At 43.6% G+C, this 17966-nt stretch overlaps 1 protein-coding gene across 9 annotated transcripts in view; it reads left to right on the top strand.

Annotated features, from left to right (window-relative positions):
- hdac4 (histone deacetylase 4) overlaps nt 1-17966 on the top strand; it is a 382917-nt gene that overhangs the window by 239018 nt on the left and 125933 nt on the right. For all 9 annotated transcript variants that reach the window (XM_033024530.1, XM_033024529.1, XM_033024526.1 and 6 more), the window contains 3 exons: nt 3436-3548; nt 15780-15896; nt 17111-17306. In XM_033024530.1, coding sequence (XP_032880421.1) covers nt 3436-3548; nt 15780-15896; nt 17111-17306 — 426 coding nt within the window. The remainder of the gene's footprint in view (nt 1-3435; nt 3549-15779; nt 15897-17110; nt 17307-17966) is intronic.

The following is a 17966-nucleotide window of genomic DNA, read 5'->3' as shown; positions in this document are numbered from 1 at the left end:
AGAAAGACTGGATAGACTTGGTTTATACTCTCTAGAATTTAGGAGATTGAGAGGGGATCTTATAGAAACTTACAAAATTCTTATGGGGTTGGACAGGCTAGATGCAGGAAGATTGCTCCCGATGTTGGGGAAGTCCAGGACAAGGGGTCACAGCTTAAGGATAAGGGGGAAATCCTTTAAAACCGAGATGAGAAGAACTTTTTTCACACAGAGAGTGGTGAATCTCTGGAACTCCCTGCCACAGAGGGTAGTCGAGGCCAGTTCATTGGCTATATTTAAGAGGGAGTTAGATGTGGCCCTTGTGGCTAAGAGGATCAGAGGGTATGGAGAGAAGGCAGGTACGGGATACTGAGTTGGATGATCAGCCATGATCATATTGAATGGCGGTGCAGGCTCGAAGGGCCGAATGGCCTACTCCTGCACCTAATTTCTATGTTTCTATGTTCTAAGTATGAACTAGTAATGAATTTCTATTTAAAGTTATGAATACTTCAAGTGAAACAAATCTAGTTGGATGATTTGTAATGTATAATTTTTGTAAGTGATTTCATTAGTACAGGTGTCAGAGGTTTTGGAGAGAAGGCAGGAGAATGGGGTTCGGAGGGAGAGATAGATTGAAGAAGGGTCTTGACCCGAAACATTGCCTATTTCCTTCGCTCCATAGATGCTGCCTCACCCACTGAGTTTTTCCAGCATTTTTGTCTACCTTCGATTTTCCAGCATCTGCAGTTCCTTCTTAAGCAGAAGTTCAGGTGTAATCTGATTGGATTTATTATTTTGATTCAGGGCTAGTTTGCTTTAAACAAACTTTGGAGATATTACTGTTGTGCTCAAAGACGTGCAACAGTACATACTTAGATTTAGCAAAATGTCTAATGTTACTTCGGAAATGTAACTGTTGTAGTATTTTTCAAAAGGTTCTTCCAACTTGGTGTTGAAGACATGTCACAGTTCCCTATCACATGCATTGCCTAGCTTTCTTGCAAACCTCCAATACAGGTTAATCTATTTTTCTGTGAAAAATAAATCCAGCTCAAATTTTCTTTTGCCTATTTTTAGAAAAATCAAGCAGATTGTGAACACCATATTAATGAATCTGAATCCCCATCTTGTGTGACAATCTGGGATGATATGACCTCTTAATAAGTAGCTCAATGTTATCCTCACTTGATTTATTTTTTGGTTATTAGGTGGTGTTATGTGTGTGTGGGGGGTGGTGAAACAGGGCTTTCTGTCTCCCTTCGGGGGAATGCGACTTTTTTGTCGTATCCCCCTTCTCTTCCCCCGTCTGCGCTGAGGCCTAATGGCGGAGCTGGTGGCCTCCAACCTGCGACCGACCTCGAGGGTCCGGAGGTAGAGCCAGCCAGGACTCACCAACGCGAGGCTGGCCGTCTTCGAGCTGTGGCGACGTCCGGGCAGCGCCACGACTTGGCGCTACGGTGAGGGCGGATGGCGCGGGGCTGAGACACTCCCGTGCGGGCGACCCATTGGGTCCCAGCATCACACGGGAGGGCTGGTCCCCCAACGCAATATTCCACCTCTCCAACAATTCCAATATTGGTGACCCGGGGGGGGGGGGGCATTCTGGAGCGCTAGTATGGGTGTTGTGGGCTGAAGGGACTGGTTTCCAGAGGGCTAGTATGGTCATTGTGGGCCGAATGGATTCTTGGACTGGCGACTCAGTCGCTCAAGCCTGTTGTGCTGGCAGCTCACTCACTCACGGCTGGTGGGCTGGCAGTTGACTCACGGCTATTCCTTGAAATTCCATTTCAAGCAAAGTGCAAGGCCACCAAATTCAAGTGCAGTTTCATTCCATTTCAAGCAGGGTGCAAGGACACTCCCTCCTCCATCTTGCAGAGACTGAGCCACGTCCACACTTCTGGGTTTTATAGTCCCTCCCACCAGAAGGGGCGTGGCCTTCATGGTGTGATTGACAGGAGAGAGAATCTCAACAGTTTTTAAACACTAATAACTCTTTTATTTTTCATCGATGGGAAAAATCCTCAGCACCTGATGAGCGGAGGGGGGCTCTGAGTCAGATGGCCAAAAATCACAGCCGTATTTGGCAGCGTTTTTTCTAAAATCAATACACAGAACAACAGTTAGTGGTCAAGATCAGACTATTAGTAATATAGATAGAATAATACCACACAGGAATAGACTTTCAGCCCACTATGTACGTGCCAAACATGAGTCAAATTAAACTAATCCCTGCTCCACTGTGAAATTCTCTCAAGGTATGTCTACTTTGAAGAAGTTCTGGTCCTCTCATTGGCAGGTTCTGTGAGATCCTCTCTCACCTCTCCCCCTCGGTGATTCCTGTTGAGTCTGAAGGGTCCTGACCCGGAACATCACCTATCTATGTTGTCCAGATATGCTGCCTGTCATGCTGAGTTACCCCAGCACTTTGTGTCTTTTCATGCAAAATAATGTTCAGCTCACTACAACCAAGTCCATTATTTGACCATGTTCTTTGCAATGGTGAACATACAACTATTGGATCGCAGTAGAATCCAATCTAGCTCACCAGTATCCTTCAGAAATGTATATCTGTCACCTGTACTTGATCTGGCCATAAATAACTCCAGACCTACCAATGTGCTTGACTCATAACTGCCCTCTGAGCAGCTCTGCCAGGATAACAATAAATGAATGCTGGCCGGACCTATTGTATCCACACCCTGGGAATGTTTAAATTCCTGGTTTTGTATCATATAAGGAAAAAGTGAAATACATCCATGGAACTAACATTTGTACAGAATGGAGCAAATGATGTAAATGCAAAGAAAAAGTAAATTCTTAGCAGATTAGTTTCAGAGCTTCTGGGTTGTTAGCTGATGTGGCATAGTTATGATTGGAACTTCCAGATGCTAACCATTCTTCTCGAGGATAGCAGGGATTCCTCAGAGCAGTGATGGCAGTTGCCAACCAAAATCATAGATTCATTTCATTGTGCTGTGCAAGTATTGGTAATCCAGGCGATTTTTCCTTTATTGGAAACAATAGCTCCTGTGTTTTCTACTGAGTTCATGAAAATAATAAGAAGCATGATTTCTGCAGATACACAAGTTTCATGTTGCATTTCTTGTTGGGTCATTTCCTTATTTCAATTGTTGAGTAGGTATGGGTAAGGAGAAGTGGGATGGCAAAGCTTTGGTTGAGAACCTTTTCTCATGGAGAAGCATGTACTGAGACATGTCAGATGTAGTGTGCTACAGTAATTCAAGGAGAAGACTTCTCACCATCTTCTCAAGTGCATTTCGGATTGGTATTAATTGCTGAGCAGATGATGTTCACATATCACGAGAGCATGTAAAAAAAACGCACACACAGTTAACAATCGCTCTATTCTCTTATGAATGAACATAAGTGTTTTTGTGTACGTAGTATGCAAACCCTAGTGTCTTCTCAGTTTAATTGATTTTTCTGCTTCAGATTCAGCGTGCAACAGCGCCCCTGGATCTGGCCCAAGCTCACCCAACAACAGTTCCAACAACATCACTACAGAAAATGGGATAGCTGGACCAGTCACCAGCATCCCAACTGAGGTAATGTAATCGCAACTGCTTTTTTCGATAATGCTGCTAATCCTATAATTTCAGGTGTAGCACATACGTTTTTCAAAAATGGTAAGGTAGATATGCATCTTTGGTTTTACTTAACTGTCCTTTGCATTCCTTCAAGAAAGGAGTGTAAATAACAGAGATTAAGTATCGTTTTGGTGTCAGTGACCAAATTTCTATGCTGTCTTGTTTCCTGAAAGAAGAAACGAGCCAGCATTTTGTTCCTCTCCAAAAATTCACACCTGTAATTGAAATATTGCAGCATTTTTGCTATGTTTTAATTGGCAGTTATTACATTATTTTGGATTGGTACTGTTATAGAATATTTCTAGAGCATTTTGACCCATATCAAGGAATGCAGACTGCAACATGAAAATAAGTGGCATCAATCACTTAAATTCACAATCCATATGTATCACTAAAACGCTGATTTGAGTCTTTCACAGAAAAGAAAAATGGTTGCTGAATTTAATCCTAAAAATGCTATAGTTTGCACGATCTTCCTTTGTTTAATCCAATCAGTTTTGTTTAGTCATCCTAATTGGCTGATCTTAATAATTAATATTCGGCTGGCCTCACTTGTAACTGCATCTTCAAGGAATATCAAGCGACCTTCTACCAGTGTTTTTTAATAAATCATTTTCACCATTGCGAGAAATTACTTTCAAAGGAAAAATCTGAGATTTTTGCTTTAAAAGGCGAGATCATGACAAAGTGCCAACAGACAGGTTACGTGGCCTTAATTTTCCAGTTCTGTACAGAAATGCTGGTAGCTTCCAGATTAGAGGCTGCCATGGTCTCACTACTGTGAAAGATATTAAAGAGTACATTTGTGGAGATGTGCAAAAGAGGAGTAAAATGGGGGTTGGGGGGGGGAGGACTGCCAACATCCAAAAATAGACATAATACAGAAATAACCTGAGGCAAAGAATGGGCCAGGTTTCTGAAGTGTGAATGTAGTTCTGGGAAATGAGTCAAGTATCAAAGGTGGAATAGTCCAGGAGACTGATTACAATATGGCAATATTTAGAATATGGAAAGGTTAAACCAAGGTTAAAAAAAAATGATGAAATGGCCAATTTCAATGGGATAAGAGCAGATCAACCCTGGGTAAACTTGAATCAATACCTGGCAGGCAAAACTGTAAACAACCACAGCCCTGGTGATCTTCAATCCGTATTCTTGGTATATCTCCGTGAAGGTGAGAAATAGGGAAAATAAAACAAGACCAAAATGATGGAGAATGAAATGAAGCATATTGCAAATACTAGTTATCAACACATGTAAAACTTGGGTTGACCGTAGAAAGTTTAGAGGGGATGTGAAAAATAAAATAAAAGGAGTGTTTATTATCATAAACATAAGTGTTATGAGGAACAGGTACAATAAAATTTTTGGTGCAGCAGCATGGCAGGAACATAGACTCAGACACCGCACCTAACCATAAATCATACATAAACTGAACAAATTCTACAACTCAGTGAAAAGAAAATGACCACGCAAAAAACAAGACATTCAAGCAAAAATATATAATTCAAAAACAAGTCCATGTTAGTGCAAGAGGTGGTCCATCATGTTCCATTGCCGAGGTAGGGTTAGAATTGTGATAGCTGGAGGAAAGGTGAGGGGGTGTCGTGTGTGCATAGTTTGCTGACAGGAGCAGGAGGGGTTGGGACAATGGTCAAAGTAGGAAGGAATACTTTATTGTCACATGTGACTAAGCACAGTGAGATTATGCCCTGATAAATGTCGATGCACGATGAACAATAAGAACACAAATAGTCAATGTGAATTAACGGAAGAAATATACAGGGAGATTGTGGAGAGTTGCAAGAATAATAGAGTTGTAATAGTAGGGGATTTTATCTCCCAAAGTGTTATGGGCGTAGTGGTGTGGAATGTGTTGAGAGTGGTCAGGAAAGTTTCCACAGGCAATATGTAGAGGGCCCTACTAGGGAGAGCGGAAATCTTGACCTACTCTTGGGAAATAAGACCAAGCAAGTGACTGATGTGTCAGTTAGGGGGGAACTTTGGGACTAGTGACCATAGTTCTATTAGTTTTTATATAATTATGGAATAGGACAAACCGATCCCGAAATTAAATTTCTAAATTGGGGCAAGAATTTCAACATTATTATACAGAAGCTTGCAAAAGTTTGTTGGAGTGGATTGTTTGTGGGAAAAGTGGCATCTGGCAAGTGGGAGGGGTTTAAAAATAAGATAGTGAAACAGCACGTGCTCCTGTTGGAGTTAAGGACAAGGATAGCAGGAGTAGGAAACCCTGGATGTTAGGTGCTATTGAGGCTCTGGTTAGAAGATTAAAGGAGATTTGTGCCAGATACAGGTAGCTGGGATTGTGAATCCGCCAGAAGAGTACAGGTGACTAGACCAAGTGGGACCTGTTGGGTCCCGTCGCCCAATGTGAGGGGTGAGGGGTGAGGGGGGAGGGGGGGGGTCCCCGAACGCAATATTCCACCACTCACCCATAGTTCACAACTGCGCAGCTGCTGATGACAGGTTCCCGTTGTGACATAGAAGATGGAGGGATTACTGTGCAGGCTAAGTGCAGACCTGTTGGGTCTGCTCCCCCAACGTAAGATTTCACCAGGTGTCGGGCATCGGCAGTCACGGCCCCATCCCAAGCTCCGGGCTCGGCTCCAGCCAGGGCCCGCAGCGGCCGGCACTCGAGTGCGCTGCAGTGCCCATCCCTCCCGGAGTGTCCCGTCCTGCCTTGTGAGTCGATTGTGACGTCACTCTGTTTTTTTTTCTCAGTATTTTCAAAACTTTAAACGATTAAAAATGCGCAAATATAGGTAGGAATGCGATGGGAAGATGCTACTTGACAGAAAAAATATGAGTGGAATGTGTGAAAGTGGGAAGGCTGTGGCCAAGCGTTTGGGAGAAAATAGGGAAATAGAAATTGGCACACACACATACACACAGACAACCACAAACAAGACAAAGAGTTTTAGTAATAGTATAGATGTAGGAGTATAGTTTTTAGTTTTAGATTAGTTTTAGAGATACTGCGCTGAAACAGCCCGGTCAACCGGGTCCACGCCGAGCAGTGATTTCCAAATATATTAACACTATCCTACACACGCTAGAGATAATTTTTACATTTACCAAGCCAATTAACCTACATACCTGTACGTCTTTGGAGTATGGGAAGAAACCGGAGCACTCGGAGAAAACCCACGCAGGTCACGGGCAGAATGTACAAACTCCGTACAGACAGCACCCGTAATTGGATTCGAACTTGGGTCTCCGGTGCTGCGGTGCGCTGTAAGGCAGCAAATCTACCGCTGCGCCACCGTTGAGAAAGAAATCACAAGGCAAAAAGGGGGCATGCAGTAGCTCTGGCTGTAAATATTAAGGAAAATCCAGAGATGTTATAACTATTTTATGGGGACAAGAGTAGCTAGGATGAGAATAGGCCCCTCTAAAAACCAAAGTGGACACCTGTGTGTGGACCTGCAGGAGAGGAGCGAGGACCTCCATGATTATTTTGCCTCTGCTGTTACTGCAGAGAAAGTCGAGAACAAAGGGGGAACCCAGCAGGGGGCTGCCGAGAATGGGGGACCCAGCAGGGGGCTGCCGAGAATGAAGGGGGACCCGGCGGGGGGGCCCGTGCTGCGGCAGGCAGAAGATAGAATTGACTTTGTCAGAAACGTTGCGATACTTATGTACTGCCTAGGTGAGAGCTGCTTATATGCAAACAAAGAATTTCACTGTACCTAGGTACAATGGACAATAGACAAAAGGTGCAGGAGTAGGCCATTCGGCTCGTCGAGCCAGCACCGCCATTCAATGTGATCATGGCTGATCATCCCCAATCAGTACCCTATATCCCCTGACTAAGCTATCTTTAAGAGCCCTATCTAGCTCCCTCTAGAAAGTATCCAGAGAACCGGCCTCCATCGCCCTCTGAGACAGAGAATTCCACAGACTCACAACTCTCTGTGTGACAAAGTGTTTCCTCATCTCCGTTCTAAATGGCTTACCCCTTATTCTTAAACTGTGGCCCCTGGTTCTGGAGCCCCAACATCGGGAACATGTTTCGTGCCTCTAGCGTGTCCAAACCCTTAATAATGTTATATGTTTCAATAAGATATCCTCTCATCCTTCTAAACTCCATAGTGTACAAGCCCAACCGCTCCATTCTGTCAGCATATGACAATCCCGCCATCCTGGGAATTAACCTTGTAAACCTACGCTGCACTCCCTCAATAGCAAGAATGTCCTTCCTCAAATTAGGGGACCAAAACTGCACACAATACTCGAGGTGTGGTCTCACTAGGGCCCTATACAACTGCAGAAGGACCTCTTTGCTCCTATACTCAACTGCTCTTGTTATGAAGGCCAACATGCCATTCGCTTTCTTCACTGCCTGCTGTACGTGCATGCTTACTTTCATTGACTGATGAACAAGGACCCCCAGATTCCGTTGTACTTCCTTTTTTCCCAACTTGACACCATTTAGATAATAATCTGCCTTCCTGCTTTTGCTACCAAAGTGGATAACCTCACATTTATCCACATTAAACTGCATCTGCCATGTATCTGCCCACTCACCCAACCTGTCCAAGTCACCCTGCATTCTCATGGCATCCTCCTCACAGTTTACACTGCCACCCAGCTTTGTGTCATCTGCTAATGTTACTTTGGATCCCTTCATCTAAATCATTGATGTATATTGTAAATAGCTGTGGTCCCAGCACCGAGCCTTGCGGTACCCCACTAGTCACTGCCTGCCATTCTGAAAGTGACCCGTTAATTCCTACTCGGTTTCCTGTCTGCCAACCAATTTTCTATCCATGTCAGCACTCTACCCCCAATACCATGTGCCCTAATTTTGCCCACTAACCTCCTATGTGGGACCTTATCAGATGCTTACTGAAGGTCCAGGTACACTACATCCACTGGCGCTCCCATCTCCATTTTCCTAGTTACATCCTCAAAAAATTCCAGAAGATTAGTCGAGCATGATTTCCCCTTCGTAAATCCATGCTGACTCAGACCGATCCTGTTACTGCTACCTAAATGTGCTGCTATTTCATCTTTTATGATTGACTCCAGCATCTTCCCCACCACTGATGTCAGACTAACTGGTCGATAATTCCCTGTTTTCTCTCTCCTGCCTTTCTTAAAAAGTGAGATAACATTATCAACCCTCCAATCCACAGGAACCGATCCTGAATCTATAGAATCACCAATGCGTCCACGATTTCTAGAGTCACTTCCTTAAGTACCCTGGGATGCAGACCATCAGGCCCTGGGGATTTATCAGCCTTCAGTCCCATCCGTCTACCCAACACCATTTCCTACCTAATGTGGATTTCCTTCAGTTCCTCCGTCACCCCAGATCCTCTGGCCACTAGTACATCAGGAAGATTGTTTGTGTCATCCTTAAGGACCTGTCCCACTTTCACGATCTAATTCAGGACCTTTTTTACTGGTGGACATTTTTTGTCAGGCTAGAAAAACGCCCCAACCTACTTGATGCCACGAGTACCTACGCCTAGCATCACAACCTACCTACGACCTACGACCTCCTACAACCTTGTGACGACCATGCTGCGAGTATGAGTCAAGGGCAAACTCTGCAGAGATCGTGAAAGTGGGACAGGCCCTTTAGTGAAGACGGATCCAAAGTACCTGTTCAACTCATCTGCCATTTCCTTGTTCCCCATAACAAATTCACCTGTTTCAGTCTTTAAGGGTCCAACTTCGGTCTTAACTAATTTTTTCCTCTTCACATACCTAAAGAAGCTTTTACTATCCTGCTTTATATTCTTGGCTAGCTTACCTTCGTACCTCATCTTTTCTCTCCTTATTGCCTTTTTAGTTATCTTCTGTTGCTCTTTAAACATTACCCAATCCTCTTGCTTCCCACTCATCTTTGCTGCATTGTACTTCTCTTTTATTTTATACTGTCCCTGATGTCCCTTGTCAGCCATGGTCGCCTCTTACTCCCCTTGGAATCTTTCTTCCTCTTTGGAATGAACTGATCCTGCACCTTCTGTATTATTCCCAGAAATACCTGCCATTGTTGTTCCACTGTCATCCCTGCTAGGGTATCTTTCCAGTCAACCTTGGCCAGCTCCTCCCTCATGGCTCCTAGTCCCCTTTATTCAATTGTAACACTGACACCTCCGATTTACCCTTCTCCCTCTCCAATTGTAGATTAAACCTGACCATATTATGGCACTATCTCTTAACCTTGAGCATCTTAACCTCAAGTTCCTTTATCAAATCCAGTTCATTCCAAACACTAAATCCAGAATTGCCTTCTCCCTGGTAGGTTCCAATACAAGCTGCTTTAAGAATCCATCATGGAGGCACTCCATAAACTCCCTTTCTTGGGGTCAAGTACCAACCTGATTTTCCCAGTCTACCTGCATGTTGAAATCTCCCATAACAACCATTGCATTTCCTTTACGACATGCCAATTTTAACTCAACTTGCACCCTATATCCAGGCTACTGTTTGGGGGGCCTGTAGATAAGTCCCATTAGGGTCTTTTTACCCTTACAATTTCTTAGTTCTATCCATACTGACTCCACGTCTCCTGTTTCAATGTCACCTCTTGCAAGGGGCTGAATTTCATTCCTCACCAACAGAGCTACCCCACCCCCTCTGCCCACCTGTCTGTCTTTTTGATAGGAGGTATACCCTTGAATATTCAGTTCCCAGCCCTGGCCCTCTTGCAGCCATGTCTCTGTAATTCCCACAACATCATTCTTGCCAATTTCTAACTGAGCCTCAAGCTCGTCCGCTTTATTTCTTATACTTTGCACATTCATATACAACACTTTCTTACTCTCTTATCCCTTCTCGAACTTTCCTTCCCATTAATTTGAGAGTCTTTTGTAACTTTTCCTGTACTCACTTCCCCTTCAACTCCATCTTTATACTCCCAATTTGTCAATCCCTCCCCCCCACTATTTAGTTTAAACCCACACGTGTAAACCTATCAAAACCTGCCTGCCAGAATGTCTGTCCCCCTCCAGTTAAAGTGTAACATGTCCCTTTTGTACAGGTCACCCTTACCCCAGATCCCAGTGGTCTATAAATCTAAATCTTTGCTCCCTGCACCAGCCCCTCAGCCACACATTCAGATCCCCTATCTCCCTGTTCCTGTCCTCACAAGCACGAGGTACTGGAAGCAATCCAGAGATAACCACCCTAGAAGTCCTTCTTTTCAGTCTTTTTCCTAACTCGCTGAACTCATGTTGCAGAACCTCCTTCCTCTTCTTCCCGATGTCATTTGTGCCCACGTGCACAACTACTGCCGGCTGTTCACCTTCCCTCTCGAGGATGTTCTGAATTTGGTTTGTGACATCTTGAACCCTGGCACCAGGGAGGCAACAGACCATCCTCGCGTCTCGCCTGCCACCACAGAATCTCCAGTCCGCACGTCGGACAATGGAGTCACCCACCACTATAGCGGCCTGGTGGAGAGGTTCCACCGGCAGCTCAAAGCAGCGCTGAAGACACGACTCTCCGGCCCGGACTGGATGGACGGACTGCCGTGGGTCTTGCTTGGCATCCGAACTGCTCCTAAGGAGGACTTGGCCTCATCCTCAGCGGAGCTCGTTTACGGGTCGCCACTCACGGTGCCCGGGTAGTTCGTGCCGTCGGCGCCGGGGCAGCAGGAAACGCCCGCATCCACTCTACAACGAGTTGGCAGACTTGCGCCCGTGCCATTCCCACTATCGAACCCCTCGGCACGGGAATGGATGAGGCCGGATGCGGCCCTTAGCTATAGGGTTAAAGGGCAGGGGTTTAGGTGCCATCTTCCTCTTGCAGACTCGTCTGGTCAGGAGAAGGACTGCTATTAAAATACCTCCTGAAACACCTGGCTCCTCGCCTTCTTTTCGGGATTATCGTAGTGCCACAATCGCATGTTGGCCTTCATAACAAGAGGAGTTGAGTATCGGAGCAAAGAGGTCCTTCTACAGTTGTATAGGGTCCTAGTGAGACCACACCTGGAGTATTGTGTGCAGTTTTGGTTTCCAGATTTGAGGAAGGACATTCTTGCTAGTGAGGGAGTGCAGCGTAGGTTTACAAGGTTTATTCCCGGGATGGCGGGACTGTCATATGCTGAGAGAATGGAGCGGCTGGGCTTGTATACTCTGGAGTTTGGAAGGATGAGAGGAGATTTTATTGAAACATATAACATTATTAAGTGTTTGGACACGTTAGAGGTAGGAAACATGATCCTGATGTTGGGGGAGTCTAGAACCAGGGGCCACAGTTTACGAATAAGGGGTAAGCCATTTAGAATGGAGATAAGGAAACACTTTTTCGCACAGAGAGTTGTGAGTGTGGAATTCTCTGCCTCAGAGGGCGAGGCCGGTTCTCTGGATACTTTCAAGAGAGAGCTAGATAGGGCTCTTAAAGATAGCGGAGTCAAGGGATATGGGGAGAAGGCAGTAACGAGGCACTGATTGTGGATGATCAGCCATGATCACAGTGAATGGCGGCTTGAAGGGCAGAATGGCCTACTCCTGCACCTATGTACTCGTACTCTTGTCTATTGTTTAGTTTATTTTTAAGAGTTATTTTTGCATCTACCTGGATATTGATTTGTTGTAAATCATTCCATACGGCTCGAAGGGCCGAATGGCCTACTCCTGCACCTAATTTCTATGTAACAACCATTTCTCGGGAACAACGTATTTTTATTACGTGGGCATCATGGGCTGGGCTAGCATTAGCTATTGATGGCTAATTACAATAAACATAAGGCAATTTTAGAGCATTCAATGGCCAACTAAGTCACGTTGGGTTGCAGTCATAGATGGGCCAAACAAAGAAAGGACAGCACATTTTCTTTCCTGAAATCCTGTAAACCAGATGGGTTTTGAAAACCATCTGGTGGTTTCACTGTAATTAGCTTTTTAACTCAGTTATATTCGATCGCTGCCAAGATGGAGTTGAAAGTTATGTTTCCAGGTTATTTGTCAAGGTGTCTGGATGCTAGAGCATTAACATAACCATGATACTGTCATACCTTATGATGTTTATGATTTTGCATTTTATTTATTATTTGATTCTTTTTAAAATATACATTTGCCCCCTCAAGGCTCGGAAATGGGCATTGTGTGCTGAGTTGTACACTAGAAGATCAAATTTTCAACCGAGGGAGGAATATAAATATAGAAATATAAACATACAGATCTTGAATAGACACAAAAAGCTGGAGTAACTCAGCGGGACAGGCAGCATCTCTGGAGAGAAGGAATTGGTGATGTTTCAGGTCGAGACCCTTGACCCGAAACAACACCCATTTCTTCTCTCCAGAGATGCTGCCTGTCCCGCTGAGTTACGACAGGTTTTTGTGTCTATCTTCGGTTTAAACCAGCATCTGCAGTTCCTTCTTAGACATACAGATCTTTATCAGTAATTATGTGAAAAGCTGGGATCATAATAATAGAATTTTGGATTTACATGGGGCATTGAAAATAAATAAATAGTTGTTCACTTTAGATAAGGCATTTTTATTACTCAGTTGCAGCACTCTATATTGTAGTGGATTGAAAAGAAGGAAAACAATGGATCAGGCAGCATCTGTGGAGGGAAATTAACCGATAACATTTTAGGTTGGATTAGTCAAGGGTATTGTATTTCCGGTGGCGCTGGTGCTAACTGCCTCCACCTTCAGTCCGGTATCTTTTTGGGTTTTTTTGTTATGTTGAAAAGCGTTTTCTGTGTTTTTTTAATGTCTTTATGTGGGGGAAGAGGGTACGGTAAGGGGGATACCGTCCTTCAGTCGCTTCCTGGAGAGGATGCGACTATTATTCGAGTCGCATCCTAGCCCCCCCCCCCCCCCCCCCCCCCAGCGGCCTACCTACTGGATTGGCGCGGCCTTTCCTGCCGGGACCGACCAGAGCTCCAGCAGCAGCAGCGCAGCGTTGGATGCAGCGCAGCGTTGGATACATCGCGGGGCGGGCGATGCCTTACTGGGGATCGCCGTTTCGAGCCCCGGAGTGCTGGGCCTGCTGCACCGACATCGCGGAGCTGTGGTTCGCGGAGCTCCCAACGCGGGCGGCGCTGACCAACATCGCGGAGTCCTGCGACTCCGCCTGGCTCGGCCTGTGGACTTCGGGAGCCGCGGACTCCGGTGGGAGGTGGCTGATCTGGAGGATGAGGATGTTCTCTGTCGGGGTTCCATCGTTCCCGGCGTGAGGGCCTGAGCATCGGGCCGCCCGTGGCGGCGACATCTGGGAAGATCGGCGGGGAGGCTGGCTGGACTATGGTACCTTCCTCAACTTGGTGCCACTGTGTTGTGTTGTGGTTATGTTGTGTCGTGGACTTCTGTGTCTGTGCTTTTCTTTAAAAATGTTAATGTTTTATTTATTTATTATTTATTTTTATATTACTTGACTGTAAGGAAAATTCATTTTGTTGCCTCTAATATGAGATAATGACAATAAATTGAATACAATACAATACAATAATATATCATCCATGCACATCCCTCCACAGATGCTGCTTCATTCGCTGAGTTATTCCATCAGTTTTTAGCACAAGATTCCAGCATCTGAAGTCACTTGTGCCTCTATTCACCACAATCATGCCACAAAAGATTTTTAAAAAGTTCAAGTCACTGGAACAGAAGCTTAAGGGATTAAATTCTTAACTTCATAAGTCATTGGAGCAGAATTAGGCCATTCAGCCCATCGAGTCTACTCCACGATTCAATCATGGCTGTTTTATCTTTCCCTCGCAACCCCATTCTCCTGCCTTCTCCCCATAGCCTTGGACCCTTACTAATCTGAAAAGAAATCTGCTAACACTGCCCTTTGAGGAAAGGAATTCCTGCTGCATATTCCCTTAGTGACATGTCTGGTTATATATCCTGCAATATAACATTTCATAATTTTTAAACAATAATGATGTACGATATTAATTCATGGCTTCTTAACAAATATCTTACTACAATCCACGTACACAATCTTGCACAATTTATGTAATAGTTATCAAAAACCTCAATTAACTAATCCTGGGATTTGTTTACAGATCCTTTCTGCCCAATGCAACCTTTCCAAGTGTTAGTTTAATTCCATGTTATCAGGCACCTTTTACCATAACCACAATAAAATGAAATAATGTGCTTTCCTGGTTCAGTCTTTCTTTACCCCAACAAAGGGGATGGTATTTGCCAGCTTCTGATTGATCCAGTTTGGATTTCTAAAGATTGCTTTGAACACAAAAATAATATTTCTGCTGGTTGTTTTCCTGCATCCTTCAGTAGTCTACCATCTGGGACTTGGGCCCACTTTTATCTTATTAAATTTAAATATTATGTTTGCATTTATCAAAACAGATTACTTTTGATTTTGTCTCTTGCAGATTTTTACACATTATCCACTAGTTGCTTTTCGAGTTCCATTTTCACATTGGTTTATCAGAACTGAAGCATGGTAACTAGTTCAATAAAACATGTTTAGAGAGACTGCCTGAGAAATTCCATCCTATAACTTCATCAGAAGGTGTGCAGTTGAAAATTGTTTTGGTCTGAAGTAGTGCAATATTGTACACATTTCTAGGTTCTCTTAGCACCCGGCAGAACAATCAACCCTGAGCTTTTCATCAGATATTCATTTGTGTTAATATAATTTTGTTTTGGCATAGAACTCTACGAAGTGATGTCCACAATGGGGCAACTCCCAAAATTCATTGAGAGCTGTGATTTTCTACTGTCCTTGTTTACTTCTAATACTGTTGGCTTTTACTAATCTCGAGAAAATACTATATCTACCACAGCCGTCTAGAGTAGACAGAGAGATTTTCCTGTTTGAATGCAATTCTAGGTCTGTATTCCCTCTGGCTTTCAGAGGTTCCACAGTGTAATCATATTTTTGTAATATATTTATCTCCTTTGTTTTACATACATTATTAGAAATCTTTAGGTGGCCAGAGTTGGCAGAATAATAGCCAACCTATTTCATTTGCTGCTTTTTTAAATTCCAGTTTATGAAAATAATGCTATCACATGATCGCAGGCTAATTACCAACATTTGTATTGATAAGACCACTTTACTGTTTACAGAGCGTGCAGTTATAATATATATCCCTGGTTAACCTCTGAACACTTGATTCTAAAATTTCAGTTAAATAATATGGAAGAACTGGGGAATAAAACAATGTTAAATAAAGATTAAAACGCATCATCACTAAATCTCGTTTGCTGTTTATCTCTTTCAGCCTACTTTAGGTCACAAAATTGTTGCTCGAGATGGCACTGTGACGCAAATACCGTTGTATACATCACCATCTTTGCCCAACATAACTCTTGGCCTACCAGCCACAGGCCCAGCCAGTGTAAGTACTGAAGTTCCTGACTGTACATTTATGCAGTTATACACATGCTGTTATGTGGGGTGGTGTGGTGTGGGGCTTTGGAGAAGTGCTTATGCTGGTGGATATGGATGAGATATCACATCACTTATTGCATCTTATTCCATAGATGCTATCATTTTTTTGCTGGACTGCTCACTAGTAGGGAACAGACCTTAACAGTTGTGTGTAGCAATTGTCAAGTCAAATCAATTTTATTATCCTTTACACAAGAATGGTGCGGTATCGGTAAAATAAAATCATGCTTGCAGCAGTATTACGGGCACATAGATGCAAACAACATACAAAACATAAATTATGCAAGACTGAAAAAGGCATGTGCAAAAGCTAGACATGACTGCAAAAACATGACTAGAAGCAAATCCATGGTAGAGCAGGAGATGGTCCATGTAGTTATGTTACAGAGATAGGTTTGGGTTGTATCGGTCTGTTTAAAAACCTGATAGTTGTGGGAAAGTAGTTATTGCTGAACCTGTTGGTGTGGAACTTCAGATTTCTGCACCTTTTGCCAGACAGTAGCAGCGAGAAGAGGGTGTTGAGTGCTGGAGAGCCTTGAATTGATGCTGTCTTCTTGAGGCAAAGTCTGGTGTAGATGCCTTTGATGGGGTGGGAGGGTTGTGCCCATGGACTGGGCTGAGTCCACCACTCTCTGTAGCCTCTTGTGTTCCTGGCCTTTGGAATTGCTGTACGTGGCTACGGTGTACAGTTTAGTTGTGGTTCTATAAATGGTATGATAACAAGGGAAGGAGATGTTGCCATTGTTTTTTCCCACCAACATGCATCCCCAACTTGCATTGGTGTGGTGTAATAACGAATGGCATAGATCATAGATTGGTGTTCTGGAGATTTTGCACTGCATTATGGAATCCTGATGCAGATATTCATGCCTCCATCATTGAAGGTTCTGATTTTGTCTAAGTTGCTAGAGGCATCAAATTAATTCCTCCCAGAGCTAAAACTGGTTCTTTCAGGCATACTATAACTATTGGGTATCCTGTGAATTTCTGTTTTAGCTTGGTTTTAGTTAATTTATTCCAATATCTGGTCAGATGTTTTTGTGTAACTGTGCATCTCTCTGCTGAGGTAGAAAATGTAATCGAGACAATTACTACTGAGGAAATATTTTGCAGATATTCACATGAAGTGTAAATTGCTGTTTCCATTCTCTTTGCACTCAGGGAGCTGCTGGACAGGCAGAATGCGATAGAGTGAGCATGCAAGGACTCCCATTGAACACTCCATTTATTACTGGTGCTCATTTGCCGCACTACATTGCAACGGCGTTGGATAAAGATGGCTCTGGTGGACATGCACCTCTTTTGCAGCATATGGTCTTATTAGACCAGTCTACACCTCAGAGTCCATTAGTAACTGGTAAGTAACGTCATAAAGCGGTTTTGCATTATTAGTGTAATTTTTGTCTCGCCTAACGCACCAGTGGAATGTCATTGTTTTCTTGAAAACAGTGGAGATGAAGAGTATGAAAAGTGTCTGCTGCTTATATTTTAAGAAGAAAGGAGGCTCAAATGTTAATGTTTTTAAATTAAACACCACACAGTGTATGGCTGGAACAAGAACTGTTCGATGTAACCACCAAAAAGGCAGGCATAGCTGTGGCCGATGCAAGTGCCCATGGCTACACCCTTTAACTTGGAGAAAGTGACAGGAGTTAAAAGAGGTTTATACTTTGTGTTATAAAAGGCGAACCAATACATCCGCCTTGTTCTACTGGATTTCTTAGATATTGGCTGTGATCATGCAATCCAACCTGTTGCGTACATTCATCCCCACTGCAACCATTCTGTGAGGAGAGTGGGGTGCAAGTGATGACCAGGCATCTCGAGTAAGTGTCCTTTGGCCCTGCTACAAATACCACCTCAATTGCCCTTGACAGTTCATGGTGTCAAAAGCCTGTTTCACTGTTTTACATATCACAGAATTCAGACATTATTTGAAACAGTTAAAATTGATTTTAAATAATTAAAATAAATAAAATTATTTAAATAATAAAAGCACAAGTAAAAAAACTATGGA

The sequence above is a fragment of the Amblyraja radiata genome, chromosome 7 (genome assembly GCF_010909765.2).
Source record: "Amblyraja radiata isolate CabotCenter1 chromosome 7, sAmbRad1.1.pri, whole genome shotgun sequence".
Lineage (NCBI taxonomy): Eukaryota > Metazoa > Chordata > Chondrichthyes > Rajiformes > Rajidae > Amblyraja > Amblyraja radiata.
Note: the sequence above shows the minus strand (reverse complement) of the source record. Positions and strands in the feature narration are given on the sequence as shown.